Source organism: Myzus persicae, unplaced genomic scaffold, assembly GCF_001856785.1.
Source record: "Myzus persicae strain clone G006 unplaced genomic scaffold, MPER_G0061.0, whole genome shotgun sequence".
In the NCBI taxonomy this organism is placed as follows: domain Eukaryota; kingdom Metazoa; phylum Arthropoda; class Insecta; order Hemiptera; family Aphididae; genus Myzus; species Myzus persicae.
The window spans coordinates 451,612-470,263 of record NW_019100593.1 but is presented as its reverse complement, the minus strand read 5'-3'; the positions used below and the strand labels follow the sequence as shown (position 1 = coordinate 470,263).

At 39.2% G+C, this 18,652-nt stretch overlaps 1 protein-coding gene across 2 annotated transcripts in view; it reads right to left on the bottom strand.

Moving 5' to 3' along the window:
• Positions 1-18,652, bottom strand: part of LOC111035605 (sal-like protein 3) — an 81,480-nt gene that overhangs the window by 15,428 nt on the left and 47,400 nt on the right. For both annotated transcript variants that reach the window (XM_022317285.1, XM_022317294.1), the window contains exon 2: positions 468-3,302. In XM_022317285.1, coding sequence (XP_022172977.1) covers positions 468-3,302 — 2,835 coding nt within the window. The remainder of the gene's footprint in view (positions 1-467; positions 3,303-18,652) is intronic.

The following is an 18,652-nucleotide window of genomic DNA, read 5'->3' as shown; positions in this document are numbered from 1 at the left end:
GTATAGGCTTCCAAACATTTTCCAGTGCACCAATGTATCTTCAGCATTATCAGAGATCTCATATTAACAATAATTGTTGGTAAAATTATTTTTAAAAACGACTTGTTTTTCCAAATAAATATGAGTTCTGTGCAGTAGCTGTGTAATTTTATTCAAACTACAGTAAATTATAGAGTAAAAAAATAGTCAAAATAACAGTCTAAGTAATAAAATTGTTACTGGTTACTCACAGTAAGATTATTATAAGATTATCATATTATCGTAGTAACAAAACGGTGTTCATAAATCACAATACATAGTTAGTAATAGTTACGCCCGTAGTGTTACGTTAGTTATGTACATATTTTTACAAGGTCAATGGAATTGTTAATAAATTCTGACAAAATACAACGTTATGTGCAAGTGCAAGTTTAGCGCAAAGTTCTAACTACATGTAACTATTAATTATTATATTATGAACTATTTACTTTTGTTTGAAAGGTTTTCAGGTTGGTCTTGTAATCCGTCATTCATAGGAGGACTGTTGGTCCGTTCCTCTTCACCACTGTACTTAGTATCGACACTAAAGTCGTCAGTGTTGGCATCAATGTCGTGTTGACGTTCATCGACGTCAGCTGAGTCGATGTCCACAGCCATATCGTCAATGTACTCGGAGGATGTAGGATCATCTTTGTTGTTGCGTGTCATACTGGAATCGGAGAGAGGCGCAGGAGATGGAATAGACGATTCACGGGAGGAGCAGCCAGCGTTGGCAGGTTTGCTCAAGTTCTCGGGTTGCTCTTGTTCACGTTTGAACTGAAATAGTTGTAGTGATGATGAGTGATTATTTGCCAGGTGATGTTGCTGTTGATGCTTGTGATGGTGCTGGTGGATATTGTGTTGCTGTTGTTGTTGCTGTTGGTGATGAAGTTGTTGATGATGGTTTGTCATTAATAACTGTTCGGCGGGCTGCTGTTGCTGCTGCAACGGCATTTGAATGTTCGACGGGAGTGCTATGTCTGTTGATGACGACTGATGCTGTTGATGTTGACCATGGTGGCTGCCACTGGTTCGGAATAGATTGGTCAGAGCCGTCGGGAAAGATGAGGCGGACGATACCGCGGAAAACTGATGAGATAACGGAGACCTTGGAGCGACGGCACCAGTGGAGTTGGGTGGCATTTGCGAGCTACATCCGTTCTGATGGTGTGGACTCTGGTTCAAGTGCGGTGGCATCAGCGCCGGAAAGTCTCTGTCCAAGTGTTCGGGAACCGGCAACGGGTTCATTTTGACGTTGGGAAATTTCGACGTGTGTCTCTGGAAATGGACTTTGAGGTTGCCCTTGGTGGTAAACCGACTGCCGCAAACGTTGCACTTGAACGGACGTTCGCCCGTGTGCGATCTGATGTGTATCTGAAGGGCCGAGTCGCTACCGAACACCTTACCACAATAACGGCATCTGTGCTTGTAAAAGTTGTCACCTCGGCTCCCGCCACTGCCACCGGCGGATTTACCGTCGTATGGCGATAGAGAGCTGCCTTTGCCACCACTGCCCGAGCATTTCCGGAACGAAAGCTCATCCGCGAGATTGTTGGCCAACATGCCTTGGCTGGCCTTGTCCAACACTTCTTGGGCACGGCGCTGTAGCATTTCCAGTGAGTTGGGTTCGCTGGGCGACGGAGGCGGGTCCAAGTTAGTGATGATAGACGATGCGAACGCGGACGAAACGGAACACGACGGGATGGAATGATGATGCGTGACGATTGGTGAAGAAGTGTATGGCGTCAGCGAAAACGAAGTCGATGACGAGGTAGACGGCTGAGACTGCGACTGAAGCGGGGCCGTAGGTAGTGGCTGTGGTGCATTCTCAGCCGATACCAACGCCATGGGCTGGATGGTGTTCGGTTGGAGAGGCAGTTGCTGTTGTGGAGGTGGGGTTTGCACCGGTAATACGGACGCTTGCAAAGCTTGCAGTGGCGACGGAGCAGGGCGTTGCAGTTCGGGTAGCATTATGGCCATGATGGATGCTGGAGGGGGCGTCGGCGAGCGTGAGGTAGACGGCGACGGAGATCGGCTGAGCTGCAGAAGTGGTGTTTGCGTCGTACAGTCACCAGTAGATTGGTTCGTGGACATGGACATCGATACCGGCAATGGGATTGAAAGCGGTGTGACTGCCGGCAGCAACTGCTGTGGTGGAGGTGGAGGCAGCGGAGGAGATCGTCCGGCCTGGTGTTGGTGATGTGCAATATGTTGGAACATTTTGGCGTTGTTCCGCGTTAAAGCCAATATTGACATGGATAAATTGTGGGCGGGCGTTGGGTCTTTTAGAGCCTGCATGAGCGAGACACTGTCGTCATTGCTTTCAATGATCAGTGGCGGTGACACAGACAAGGTGTCGTCGATACTTCCGGTACCACCACGGCTTATCTGCAACTGTTGGCGGAGCTGTTGAATGAGGCTCAGCTGCATCATCTGCTGATGTTGCAACGTGTATAGCGACGAATTGACAAGGGCTAAATCTTGGAGCACGTTTGGGTTTACAACGGCACCGTTATTTGCCATTGCGGTGGCCGCGAACTGCGCAACGGCCACTTTAGTGTGTTGAAGGGCTTCGAGCGTCACGTGGCCGGCTGCAGCCTGTTGTTGCTGCTGCTGTTGGAGCGCTGGCACGTCAGCCGCCGCGGCAACTGCCTGCACGGCCGCCTGGTAAGCCGCAGCGTACGGGAAAACGGCTGGCACCAGCGGGGACGCATCGTCGGCTGCTATCATCCCGCCGCCCGCCACAATGTCTTCTGCGCCGACAGCGGAGTCTGAAAGACCGCCACCATAACGGCGGTTGTTGTTCTCGGCATCCTGTCGCTGTCTCCTCTGCTCTTCGTGCGCCTTATTGTTGTTATGGTTGTTGTTATTATTGTTGTTGTTGTTGATGCTGTTATTGTGACGGCCACTCCTCAAATCGTCTACGGCCATTGCCTGTAGACCGGCAGCGTTGTAATGGTGTCCGTGACGGTGATAGTCGTCCATCTCGTCCAAGTCGTCCAAGTCGTCTACAACGTGCTCGTCGTCGTCCGCTTCTTCGTCGTCTTCGATATCGTCCGTGTCGTCATGATCGTGCCGATGATCGAAATCGTCGGAAGTGGCTGCGTTGTTGGCGGAGCCGGTGCGGAGGACACAAGTCTTGTTGTGTTCCGAAAGCTCGGAGAAACTCAGAAATCCCATGGCACACTGCCTGCACGTATTTGACAACTTTCTAGGCAACTTTTCACCGTGCATCGGACCGTTCTCTTCATCATCTTCATCGTCTGAAGTCATTGATGTCGCACCTGCGTAACAAAACGAAACACCAACAATTAATATCGCTATCTTTCTGGCCTCGGAATATGAGATCCTAAGTTTTTTTTATTGATAGAGCGTTTTCTAATATTATTACACATGATGGGACTGAAACTATTGCCTAAATGGACGTGACTTTGCACAGACCACACGTATAATTACTGTAAAGACCACCTAGCCTCAATTTGCATTTGTACGCGAGTTATAATGGTCGATCACGTATAGGAACGGTTTGAGGTTGTTTTTTGTGTTGTTTTTTTTTGGGGGGGGGGGGGAGCGATCGCGCCAATGGTATAAGCTCGGCGATTTAGGGGAGTCTTTTGTTGACGATCGCGACGTGTGCGATGAACAAAATATAGGTACATTTAAAAATAAAAAACTGTAAACGAACCACGCACGACAATACACGATAGTAGATATACCGTAGAGACCGTCGCGTGTTGCTAAAGGAGAAAAAAGGAGAAGATAAAAAACGTGTGGTTAATTAAAAAAAAATAAAAACTTTTGTATGATTTAAACACTGCTCGACTCGCGTTTAATTTCCGTAAAAGTCTAGACGTCATTAATACCAATCTCGCACGCGCATTAATTGTATAATGTCACAATGATTAAAATTGTACACGACTTATGTAATATATATATATTTAATGCATATATACATAAACGAGTGAGCGTATTGTACCTACTGTATTATAGTAACCTTCATTAGATTTTTTTTGCCCCTTCTTCGTTCCCACTGCGGAGAGAGCGGACTACTGTATATAATATAATACACGGACGAGATAAAATATAACGCTTAAAATATCCCGTCGTGTACAATACAATTATCGTTGCTAATTTAGGCAACATGTATACACGTAAACTGCTCCGGGCGCGCGCGTCGTTTCCACGGTAGATAAAACTTTGAAAACACAGAAACCCTACGACGGATTACTTTTAATGGGATTACCCTGCCTCCCTGCCTGCCTGCCTGCCTGCCTGCCTGCCTGCCTGCCGACCGTCCGTCCGCGGCCGGTATGATGTCAAACAACGTAATTATCCGTGTCGTTCCATCCAAAGTCACTAGTCTTATCGGCCGTAAGTCGAGCAGCGTTGTATTCAGACGGTAAACAATAACAATAATTATTTTACGGGCTCGTTTAACATTATTATATTGTTATACGATTATAATATACGTAGACCCATTAACGGGCCGGCGAAAAATTACAACAATAATTATAATGTGCAGCATTGGAATAATTCAGTTTTAAGACAGAGGGGCTGCCAAATGTTTTTAGACGAGCAAAACCTATAATCACCACGGGTCCACAAAAAGTATGGTATAGAGGCAGAGGCAGCAGGTGCTTCATTCTTGTTTTTACACGTGATAAGAAATAAATGTACTAAAAGCTGATGTAGGTAAATACCATAATTATAGTACTCAATTTTATTCTACTCATAAACGTCTTCATCTATTCAATTATGTATATAACTATTATCGGTACGCCCCATGTTTTGTATTGATATGGAACACACCCACGAAAAAATATGTAATTTTAAAACTATCTACCAATACAGACTTTAAAACATATGTTTGCTTATTTTGTTGCATAAATAACCTTAATTTTGGCTGTGCTGGCGCTAGCATACAATTAAGACAGGCTAAAATGGTACGAGTAAAATAGGGCCGATAATTTACCTTGCGATACACCAAATCATGTGATAATATGTCAATTTATAATATTATGTGGTTATTGCATAATATGTGTGTGGAGTCGATTTTTGATTTGCACATTGCGAGTGGTACACTTAGTAATAATTAAAAAAAAGATTTCATATTATATAATATCATTATTCCACGTTAAAAATAATCCGAAATCACGAAGAAAATACCGTCAGGTTTTTTTTGCTTCCGACATTCTACCATTGAAATCGAATATATTGCAGTCGGCTTTTTGACGTGAAACGTTTTTATAGTTAATTAATATTCCTTAATTTTTTATCGCATCGGTCTGGGCGGTGCACACTAGCCGCCCGGCGGACGCCGTTCGCCCGTCGTCACACAAAACAATAATAATATTAAACTCTTCAGTGAAAATATAATTAAAATCGCAACCTAAATGAAGCCAGTTTGTTTTGTTTTTGTTTCTTGTACGCGATTAAGACGCACAATTTACAATTGTTACGGACGACTGTCGTAGTTACTATCGTTACGGCGAGCGTTTCAATATAATATTATTATTATTGACTACTGCTATAATTATTGTACCTATACTTATAAATTATTGTACGCGATGGTCACCGCCGCCGCCATTCGCATTGATCATTCCTCGTTAATTTTATTGTACTGAATATAAGCGCTAATCGTAAATCCGAGTAGAAAAATAATGGGGAAAAAACAGCGAGCACATTATCGGCGAGAGAGAGAGATTGCTATTAAAACGGTCGTTTGGTATATAGTAGTTGGTGTCTGTATAATAATATAATAATAGTGGTGGTGCAGCAGCGGCGGCCGAGTCTCCTCTCTCACCGACGCGGCTCACTGCAGCAGTTACTGAGTTCATATTTCGCATAAAATATGTAGGCAGTTCTTTAAAACAGAAATAGTAAAAAAAAAAAAAATAGTATAAAATAAAAAACTAATTTATTAATACCGCAGGAATGTCAATCGACGTTGGTCGACGTCAAATAATGAGACGTTTCCTGTAACGACGACGAGTTCCAGGAGTAGGTACGCGCCAATGTCCTATACCAATGCTGCAGCAGTAATTTGACGTATACATTTTTCGAAGAAGCATATTTGCCATCGTTGTCATCGGAGTCGCGGCAGTAACATGACATGACAATGAAAAAACTGGTTCGCGTCATACCACCAAAGACTAAAATCTATTAATTTTGTTTTTTAATCGCATTTTTCGAATGATCGTTTGAGTTTTTTATTCCGAGAAAAATTTTCATCGATATACATCATATATAAACACGACAAGAACCCTCGAAAAAAATTTTAAAAAACCGTACTGCATATTATACACGTACAGCATACCTATACTACCGACGATAATCTTCGTGATCTATATGCTCCATAATGGTTATAATATATATAACGATATACGTTCCCATCATTACTCGTGTCACTAGTTGTAGAGTATACGTCTATAACAATCTATACCTATATATAAATAGAATTCTAGAACTTTACGGCGATATACGGTAAATCTTAGTATGATGTGACGACATTTAATTTTTTTTTTTTAACTCTCAGATACGTGGTATGGACTATATTCATCTCGAAGTTTAATTTAGTCGACACATTCGGCAATAATTCTTCGTCTTGTGCACTGCAGCCACAGAGCGTCAAAATATTTAGGTATAAAATTACTTTAAGACACGTATTTGTACTCAATAGAAACACACAAATACTACACTGAAAAAATCGCAGTTTTTTAACTATAATTATTTATGTAATTCAATTTTTTTTAATGATTTAAATGGTAATATTGGTGTAACGTTTTAATGTCCAGAAAATGTTGAAGATTCTCTGCCCCTCTCGATCGAGACTAACGAAACAAGTGTGATATTTAGACGTCGATAATGAAATATAATCGTATGACGGCGGCACAAAAATTCAAAACGCCAACCCGAGCACACGCTCGTGTCATAGGCAGACATATTATTATTATTATTATTATTATTATTGGAGGTGTGTATATTAAACGAGAATCGTGAGGCCCATAATATTATGTATCTACTGCAGTTGTACGATAAACGCGTGTAATATTATAACGAACAATAATAATGTATGCATACGGTAAGCGCGGAGTGTGTATACATCATGATAATAATATAATATTATGGAGCATAATATTAAACGGCGTATACGCTATAGGACTTTCCACAATCGTTTTCTGTTAATTGGATTCTGCGACGATCTACGCCTTTAATATTACAATGTAACACAGGTGTGTGTGCGTGTAATACCAGGTACCCCCCCATTACCATGCGAAACCGAGAGCTGCGGACAAATACCCGTATTAATTACCGTCGTCGTCCTCGTCGTTGTCGTTCGGTTACGGTCACAGTTTTGTGTTTTTCCGATATAATAATAATAATAATAATAATAAAAATAATAATAAGTCGAAGAAGAATATAACGTCAAAAAAAAAAGAAAAAAAACAATACCTCCACAGCGGGTATATATCTGTGTAGGAAATAGTATATCGCGCGTTTTGGTGTGTGTCTGTGAAAATAAGGAGTGATGTACATAATATTATATTATCTACAGAGGTGTTGCACGACGGCGGCGGTACTCTCGCGGACCGGAAGTATTCGAATTAAAGCATAAAGCGTCCGCGTCTCGGATGAATAGATCCGCCGCCGCAGCCGCCCCCGCCCCCGCGGAAGGATCTAGTTTGTCAGTCACTGTCTCTCGTCGACGTCGCGCACAACACACGCACAAAAACGACGGCCGGCGACGGATGATGGCCAGCCATGCGTCAATAAATATGACTAACACCGACGGAGCTATCGGTCGGTTAGGCATATTATTATATGATAATATATATATATATATAACAGCCGGTGTTCGGGTCGCGAGCAATGTGTATAATAATAATAACGACAACGCAGGTACGTCTATAATAAAAATAATAATAATAATAATAACCGATACGCAAGAGTTTAACCTCACGAATTATTCCTACAAGCCGCCGGGGTGGGAGCGCTAACCCCGTTTTTATATTTTTTTACCATTAATATTATTATTCTGTTTCTTGTATATTATATCCCCCGACGCCACGCACGAATATACGTATATATTATTTCGTTTTTGTTTTTTCGTCTATGGTCGCCGGCCCCGCATATTTTACACTCGACGATTTGATTTGTTATGCACGGATTTTCGAACGAATTGAAAACCTTTCGGCGGCGGGACACTACGACTCGAACGCGTGATGGATGGATGAATGCAATAATAACACCCGTCGTCGCCGGGCGGGGAAATTATAAATCGACGACGACGCACACACACTACAAACAAACCCTTCGCGCGGGAAGTACCTGTCGACTGTCGATGTTTTTATTTTTATTTTTTACTCGTTCACTTAAACGCCGCCGCGGTTATTAAACGACCCACGGACCATTGAGCGGGGGCGGGGGAGGGGAAACCGGACTGCGCGTGTATATCGAGTTAAAACCTCCCGACCTGTGAGAACTCTGAATATACCCATAGTGATACTGGCGCGTAGTAAATTTATATTTTGTTTTATTTTTTTAATAATCTCTGATGACGATCAAATGCGATAAACACTTCTGTCAACTCTGTCCGCGTCCGCCGTCTGCCTCTCAATACGACGGCTGAAGGCACACAGAGTTACACACGCGGTTCGGCGTACGGTGGTTTTGTATTTCCATACCGCACCCCTAACCCTTATTATCCTTAATAGTATATATATTAATGCATAATATATTTCGTGGAGGCGGAAAGGAAGATAGAAAAAAAGTCGCGCACAACGACAACGGAAAGAAGAGAAGAAAAAAACATCTGAATGGGGGAAAAAAAAAAAAAAAAAAAAAAAAGACCCGTAAACCGTAAAATTTATATTTTCTCCTCTTTTGGTTTATATTTCAGGAAACATTCAGCAGATTTTGACATATTTATAAGACTCGAAAATCGTGGGGAGATTTATATACGACATACACGCACATATACTTATACATATATAGACGTACGATCCGTGGCAGCGATATTAGGGTTGAATCGTACGCGCGCGCCACGAGACGTAAGCCGCCGCACTGCAGCTTTGCCTTAACACGCGGCAGTCGGTCGCGGGGGAGATGATAGCTGCCGTATAGTGTCGTATAGACGTATATATGGGACGAACGAATTCCTGTAAATCTGGAACCCGTTGTGTGTTTGTATTATATCATAGTTGACATCTGCCTCGTGCCGGAAAGAGAAATATTTTAAAAGAATATACACACATATATACATGTACATTGTACATTGCACATATACATACGAGCACGAGCGTATATTATTAAGAGTTGAGAGTAAAACGCATGTAAAATTAGATTTCGTACAATATATTATTATTATTATTATTATTATATGCAGCGTCGTCCCGCGAACTAATATAACGTTAGCTCGCGCTCTCACATCGTATACCTACATATATTATATTATTATTTGTGAGATGCCTCCATCCGCTTGTGTGCGGAAGAAGTGCGGGGTGTTCACGTTACATATAACTGCGACTTTATAATACGCGATATCTTTGTTGCATTATTATTATTTTGTTGTACGGTTTTGCGAGGAGAGAAGCACCACCGAGACCGCACTGATTAAAAAACAAAAAACAAATCCCATACGTTCTTCTGCTTCTGCAGCAGTGCTCTCATCTCATGCGGTTTTTTATATTATTTTTAAGCATTATCAATTTCAAAACCCTGCAACGCATTTAAAACATATATAGGCGTTCGCGATATAGAAAACGTATAAATTACCTCCTCGTGCCGTCGACTTTTGTTTCTGTAACATATTATTATGTATACGTGTATAGGTAGTCGAGTCGTGCATTTTCGAGCTCGCGCCCGTAAAAAGATCCAAAGATATCCAAATAAGAACACTGTGTTGGACGTGCCTCTTATATACATCACACTAGCGTAGTGCTCGTGTCCGACGAGAGCGGGAGAGACGCAGTCGTCTCTCGCGGAGACCGGTTCGCGCGCTCGCGCTATTGAGTGTGAGTGTGCATATATATATTATATATCTATTTCTTATTCCCCGGTGTCTCATTATATAATAATATATTAAATGTATACATTAAACTCGGACGTGTGCGACGTCCCTATATATATATATATACATATGTGGATGTATGGACTTATGAGAAAACGATATTCCGCGTACAGGTGTTACAGGTGGCACCTCGAGTTAAAGGCAGCACCCTTCGGGGGATCTATAGAACAGCCGTCTCCCCAAACTCCTATTATAGTTAAATTGGGTAAATCATATTGAATCGTTGTACAGTTGTTAGCCGCCTCTATATATATCAATAGTATTCGCTAGAGAATCCGCCCATAATATATATATTATATATATAGCTGATGTTGTCCCGAGCGGCCCCGTCCACCGCCGTCTGTCGAACGAAAAACCCACGCCAATCGCACGCGAAATGAAATCGTGAAATTTGCCTTGAATACATAAATCCTACTAACGCGATGATGCGAGGTAAGTTCAGTTTAGTATTAGTGTAGTATTGTACAGTGGTACACGAATGGTGGGTATTTTACAAATTGCAATTAAATATTAATGAACGGTCCGAAATTAGTGAAATATGATCAGATTATGTGATTTATATTCGAGTAATTAAAATTTATCACAAGGGTAACTAAAATGAGACATTCGATTAAATTCAAATACCTCTAGGCTATATTGGTTTTTAAAACCATCATATTACCGATGTTTCAAGTAATAATAATTGTAACTACTTTTTTAACGCCACCTGTGTAATTGTAATATGCGTTGATGAATTATCAAAACGAGAGTGTGAAACAGAAAACCAAAAAAAAAAAATAATGAATAAATACGCGTCGAGTTACGAGTTACAACGCAACGGTAGCGGCGGCACGTGCTACGAAAAATCTGCAGAACGACGGGGCGGCCCGAGAGCGCTATTATTTTCCCTAGCCCATTTGACACGAACCCACTTGACGGTAAGTGTCACAGTCACCGACGACGACGACGACGACGACCCTCTCGTTTTGTGTTGTTAATTTCAATGTTTTTTTCTCCCCCAATTTCACTGCTGCTGCAGGGTTTCCGTCTTTTTGGAATATATTTCCAAAAATAGACAGAAATCCTACCAGCTCATCATTTACGTCCCGCTAACCATTAACATTGACGTCTTTCATCTGCGCGCGTGGCTTTTACTACTGTTATTATTAATAATATACATATATATGTGTATATGTATGCGCGTGTGTGCGTATACTGTATATTTGTTAAATTGAAATTCTCCAGGCGTTCCGGGCGAGGGGTGGGTAGTGGAACTGCAGTGGAGAGTTACAAATATACATATATATATATATATATATATAAGTGTGTGCGTACCCTGCTCTCGCTCTCCCAACGCGCGTTTATAAATAACCAAAACAAAGTAATGTATATGACTTGTGTGTGTGTGTGTGTGTGCGTACTTGTTGAAGGGTAAACTTCAGTTTTTGGTTTTTGTGTTATAAAATGAACTGCGTACAGGACGCATGCAGCGTTTGTGTTATAATAATATAATATATTATAGTAACCGTACCGAAGTTAAAGCTGTGTGATATTATAATAATAATATGTTTTTATCATCAGACCTGCGGGGCGAGTGAAGTCGTCGAACAGGCACGGAACGGAATCCGTCAGACTGTGGGGTTGTGACGGTGGAGGTGGCGGGGACGATTTGTTCCGTTTAAACTCAAACACGAAACTGTAATAATGTCGCGGACGATATTGTAATATTAATAATCTAACACAATATTATGAACCCAACTACCGATGACGGGCAAAAAATGTATAACGTTTGAACCCGTTCTATACATATATAAATATACAATATACATAAGTACATATATAACGTTCGGAAACGATTCTTTTACCCTGTAATGATTTTGTTCAAAACGAGACGAGTGTTTGCTCGAAGTACATTACTTCACAGGTTTTTATTTTTATATAAGCTTCACGATTTTCGTTGAAAACCGACGAGTAAATAAAAACGTGTTACCAAAAAACAAAACAACATCACCTACTCCCTCCTCCGCTCATAATGTCAAATCGTATTTTGATAAATTCGACATTGCATTTAATAGACAGTCTGCAGTGGAATACTCGGTGAAGCCAAAATATTTTTAACTTTAGACGAGGGCGATAGCCACCACACAATCCCCACAACCCTTGTCCAACGCTCGAATCGTCATCAGCTTATGAAACATATATTATCGTATTGTGTAACTGTCGTGACGGAATCGGGGGTCGTATCGACCATGAAAATGTACATTACAATAACAATATTAGGTATAATAACGTATTATAAGTATCAATATTATTATATTCCGACACAGAAATACGATGTTTAATAATAATTATTATTACATATTATACGGTATGTATACGTTATACACTCGTAGGGTTTCCAAATTTTCCCCTCTTTGTTTTCAAATTAGTATCGCATTTCTTGTTGACCCGTTTATAAAAAAAAAAAAATATACATAGATATGTCCTCGTGCCCGTGTGTGTGTGTATAAACATAATATACATTATTATACGTATGCAATATACACATTTTATATATATGTATATTTATATAATGTGTACATCAATTATCAACCCATAGTGGACGGTGAAGCCTTATTTTTACCATTCACACGGTGCAACCCAATACATCAAAATATTGATATGTCCACACATTATTATAACATGACGTACGTACATTTTTTAATTAAATAATTTTATTTTCCACCCCCAATCGGAAGCTCAGTAAAGCAATATTATAACATCGCGACGGAAGAATTGAATGTGTGTGTTGGTTTTTCCCCCTTTTATTTTCCGTAATAATATACCGTCAACGATAGTGTTGCTATATACACCTTGATCCAATTACCACATATACCTGTACACCATACCCGATATTATTGCGCTTATGATTTATAATTTTTATTCGAGTACGACGTAAACACGCATGCGTGCAACATTAAAATGCACTTTGTTTCGCGAAAACACTTACCGGACCGCGACCAAATATCAGTCGCAAATCAGTGGCGCAAACAGGATTTTATCAAGTGCCCCTTCCCCTCTCGGTCCAAGAACTAAAAATCTACTATTATCGTAATACAAAAACAATCTTTTATATGTTACAGTACAAAAGCCAATCACGAGGTCCAAAATCAGAAGAATATAATAATTAATAAATAATACCAACTGTTGCAATAGGAGTGATTACCACATTAAATTTAGGTAAAACCAACAATAAAAAATGAAAACTGATTTTTGATTAATTTGGAATTGTACATAGACAAATTGTAAGAGATATGCGTGCGAAATTTGTTTTTCATTATTTTTAATAGAAATAATTAGTTAAGTTTTTAATTTTTCAATAATCTATATTCTACATTAATCTATACGATTATACGATGATAAGTAGTTGATAATAATAATTAAACTAACATAAACACTAATTATTTTCTTCATTTTATTATAGACAAATATGAGAAATGTAAATATAACATTTATGCCTAAAACCTGTGAGGTTTTTAATTTTAACTCGATAATAATTCGTTTATATTTAGCATCAGGACATTTGTAATAACATTGAGGAGTTCATTAACATTTATCTTTTCTTATACATACGGTTCATTCTGTCATCGTTTTCACAGTTTAGAAGTCATTAAGTTTTTTACTCGAGTAAAAACCTATCCAGCTATTATTTTTTCTCACCGTAATAACACATAAGTATTACTTTTGTTTTATTAATATTGGTGTGTATGTATTTTTTTTTTAATATACGGAGAAGAAAACGTTTGGAATAGCGTACTTACAACGAGAATGTACAAAAGAATTCACCACAGAAAACACTGGTCGTAGCAGCGACGACGACGACACTGCACAATAATAGTAATAATAATAAGGGGACGCAGATACGACAGATGATAGAAGGGCAGTAGAGGCGGCGAAACGGGGGGAAAAAAATGCGCAGTATTTATACACGAGAAATTTGTCGAATCGGAAAAACATGCCGACACAATAATAATATAATATAATATCAATAGCCTGCGTGTCCTCGCCCCGTCTCCGATTTCAAATCTCTTTTTTCTTTTCTCTTTTTTTACTATATATGTATAATATACACGCATATGCGCGTATACGTACACGTCCGCAGCGAGCACACAACAAGGGGCTGAAAACTACTGTCGTCTGTCCTTTTTGTGCGTGTATATAACGGGAGCGAAGAGTTTTTATTTCAATAGAAACGTCACGCGGCATCGGATTTGATGACCGTACACGCATTATTGACACTGGTGTGCAATAATGTTGACATTGCAGCCCCGATCCGATGGTCCCCTTGGGGTCACGTCTGCGAACCGCTCGGGGAGAGGAGACGACGACTATGACGAAGACGACATCCGTCTAATAATAAAAGAAAGACGAGTTTTTTTTTTTTTTTCAATAATCGCGAACGATCCTCCCGATAATGTGTTTACATTGTGTGTGTACACGCATGGAAGATGTAAGAGAGCGAGAGAGAGAGAGTGAGTGAAAGGGGGTGATGCAGAGAGGACATAATAATAATAATACATATGTTTACTATAATATTTATATATGTATTATATTATACAACAATCGCGGGTAATATTATGTCCCCGGCCGAAAACTATTGTGATTGATTTGTTTGCATGAAAACCATGTCGGTGTATATAATAATATGATATTAATAATAATAATAATAATAATAATAATAATAATAACAATAATGATAATATAATACGAGGATCATAAGTATAATAATATATGTCATATGATGTAGTAGGGTGGTTAGAGTACGATGTATAGGTACTTGAGTATTGTATTTCGAGTGCCTATACGTATATACTGTAATAACTATATATACATGTGTATACGCCGTATACCTACTGTAGTCGTACCACCAATTTCGTAGTTTTTTTTCTCTCCACAAGAATTTATCGAAATCAAAACAGAGCAGAAATGAAAAACTGTTTGGAAGACCATAAATAATCACGAACCGACAATAATATCGGGCTGTCAATCTATCAATATATACACTACGGAAATGCATACGAAACGTCAACGTCAGAACTATAACACAATGATATTACATCAAACGCCTGCGACGTGGTCCCAAGCGACAATATTATTTCGTCGTCGGCGTACACGAAATACAACTCTGGGATATTTGAACGGGGACGAAACACCGTAAATGATTCTGGGCAAAGTATAACATCTGACACAGACGCCGTCGTCGTCGCCGGGATGATCATATTTTATGCCATTGACAAGTAAACAGCGTTTTGGAACGATATACGATATACGGACCGACTGATATTACATAACCATAATGTAGTGGCGCATACAACAATTGAGTCCGTCGAAGCGCCATTAGTCATTTTCCAATTTTCGAAAAGAAAAAATATATAAAACTGGGTACATAATATTATAAAATGTGTAAAAAAACCTCGTTATCGATGTCAATTCAGTATTATCGAACGATAGGTATGGCCGTATGGGTTAGGTACTAGGATTATAGGTATAATATAGGCGTACGATATACGTTACAATATACGCTTCGTCGTGCCGTTTTTTCGCGGCAATACACACGTAATCGTCCGGAATTACAACACTCTCTCGTTGCGGTTTTCGAGTGTTTAAGTTCGATAGTATTTGTGTGTGCGCGCTCGTGGTAAATTGATACGTGCGAAATTGTTTTGAACACGCGCGCGCGAGTTGTTCGTCTGCGGGGCACCTCTCCTACACACACACACGACACGCCGACTTGGTGCACGCTATCCACGTACCTATATTATAATCGTTATCAATATTACATTATTATTATTATATCGACGACGAACGATTGACAAGCATATTTTCAGCACGATTTTTAATCTTCAAGTCACGATTTGCAACATCGATAGGCCGCGAGTCTGCATGAAATGGAAAAATCGGCAACGCGAAACACGCTCTCGATTTGAATAAACCGCGAAAGGCAATTTTCGTCGCAGTCGGGCGGCCGCAAAATACCCGATGTTACAGTGCACCTACCCCTCCCACCCACGCAACCGTTACCACATTGCATGTTTTACCGGGTGGTTCAATACAATTAAACGCATAATGTAAATAATTAAAAGTACCTATAGTTGTATGTAGAATTAATAATGGCTATCTTATAATACTTCTCAACTATATTGCAAGTAGTAAATTATAATAATTTTTATATTGAGTTTTATTTCGAAATGATCTTTATATATAGACATACAACGGCAGATAGTGTGATTTGAAAACTTGATACAATGAAGACGCTCATGAGGCGTTGTACCTACATATTATTATTTAACTAATTTTTTCAAAAAATAATTACTTATTCAAATCTTGTTAGTATAAGGTACGTTCATCAGAATTATTTTTTTTTTGAATGACGACGACCACCCCCATCACCTCTACCCCACACAAGAACGCACCTGTAATCTAGTACAAACGATACAATATTATTAGAATATAGAGATTATTTTATGAAATAGATACAAGCGCACTCAGAAAATTGTTTCGATAAACGTAGTTTTTCGTGAAAAAAATAATGTTTAGTCATATTTTAATAGTTAATACTGATAATTTTGATCGTTGTTTCATATTAATATAGCGGGGAACGACTTAATTTATTTTACACAATAAAACTGAAGTAAGACATTTTTTAATCAAACAATGCATCGAACTTGCCTAGATGGATTCTAATAGAAGAAAAAATATTATTTTGCATAATAATAAGCGGCCCAAACCCGAAACCCGCGTCACCTAGTAATATAATAAGTTGACATCTCCGTCGGAAGATGTATTTTTGTTGTGTAACCATATAATACTAAAAATATATATATATGTTTTTACACTGTACCACGAGGGTTATCTGTGGTATGTACCTGTCATATATATATTACAGCCTCTAGGCGTACCTACTTGTCGGCGAAAACCGGTCGCCGCGATGGCCGATACGGTTCCAACTATACCACGACGATAAAAAATTGACGAATTATATTTTTGTCATATTATGAAAACTATACCAAAAAAAAATTGAGATTCAAACAAATATTATGAATTCCAACTCTCAAGAATTACATCCCCCTCCCCTCAAGCCTCCCATCACCTTCTCAATCAAAGCGGCTCGCGGTTTTCGCTTTACCACCAATTCGTCAACGGATCTCTATCGAATTTATGGTTATACATTGTATATTATAATTTAATATTGTACCTGCCTATCTATAGACGTGTCACGTGTAAAGCACTAAGTATGGACACCTCGTGACACCATCCAAACAGTTGGTACGTGGTACACGAACGACTACCGCGTAGGTGCCAAACAGTGTTTTTGAACAGCTAATATACCACAAGTGATATGCACATGACACTATACGTTGTGGTATGATTTATTATTATATTTATAAGCGCATACAGTGTAAAATATTGTTATTGTACGTGGCTAAAACGTAGTGCCACTCAACCAGCCGCCGGCTGTTGTGGTAGAAAAAAACGACCGAAAAGGAAACGACGAATGAGACTATTTTATCTATTGAAAACAATCAGTTAATAACTTTAAATCGGTATTAAAAAATTGTATTTATTGGTTCTTGTTTCTTTTTTAATAATTTAAACTCGTATTTATATTATACACACACACACACACACACACACATACGTGTATTTCATTATCATCTTATTTTATCTAAATACAACAATACCCATCAAAGAAATGTACGCGCGACATTATTTTATATACACTCTTAATTAAAAACCTGAAACTCTCTTTGTCACATATACACACACGCACGCACGCTCATCATATATACATTACACACACATGCGCGCGCGCACACACACACACGCACACACATACACATATATAAGCGACAGCGCAAACGCGCGCGCGGACATAATAAAAACAAGACGAACCCATACTACATAGATTTATCGTCTAGACCTGAACGACAGTGGTTCTCAAGGCAATTATAATAAATTATTGATAGTTGTTGCTATTCGAAGTGTATAAATATATGTGTGTGTGTGTACTATACGTACATATAATATAATATATATATGCACACACAAACATATATACCTATAGAGTATTTATTCGAGCTAAAGATAATTACAACAAAAGGATAACTTTGGATTAAAAGAAAAAATTATTATACTACAACCGTGGGAGAGACACATTTACTTACCGCGCGCGCGCTCGTACGAAGCGTGTATCATGATTCATGGCAGGGTGGGGGTGGGGATGTATGTGTTGTGTAGGTACGTTTGATATAATAATGCAGTTGAACTCTTCGCGTACATGCAGAAAACATATTATATTATTATTATTATTATTATTATCATTATTAACCATAGGTACGCCTATGCGTGTATATTATATAAAATAATAGATAGGTTAGATACAATAAAATAATTGCAGATAATATACAAGTTATACAGAATCAAATCATCGCTTTCGAATCGTCATAACGTCGTCCCGATAGACGATTGTACGAAATCCACGCCACAACACGAACAGAGTACCTATAACAACAAATATTATAATATTTATATTTTCTATAGAGAAAA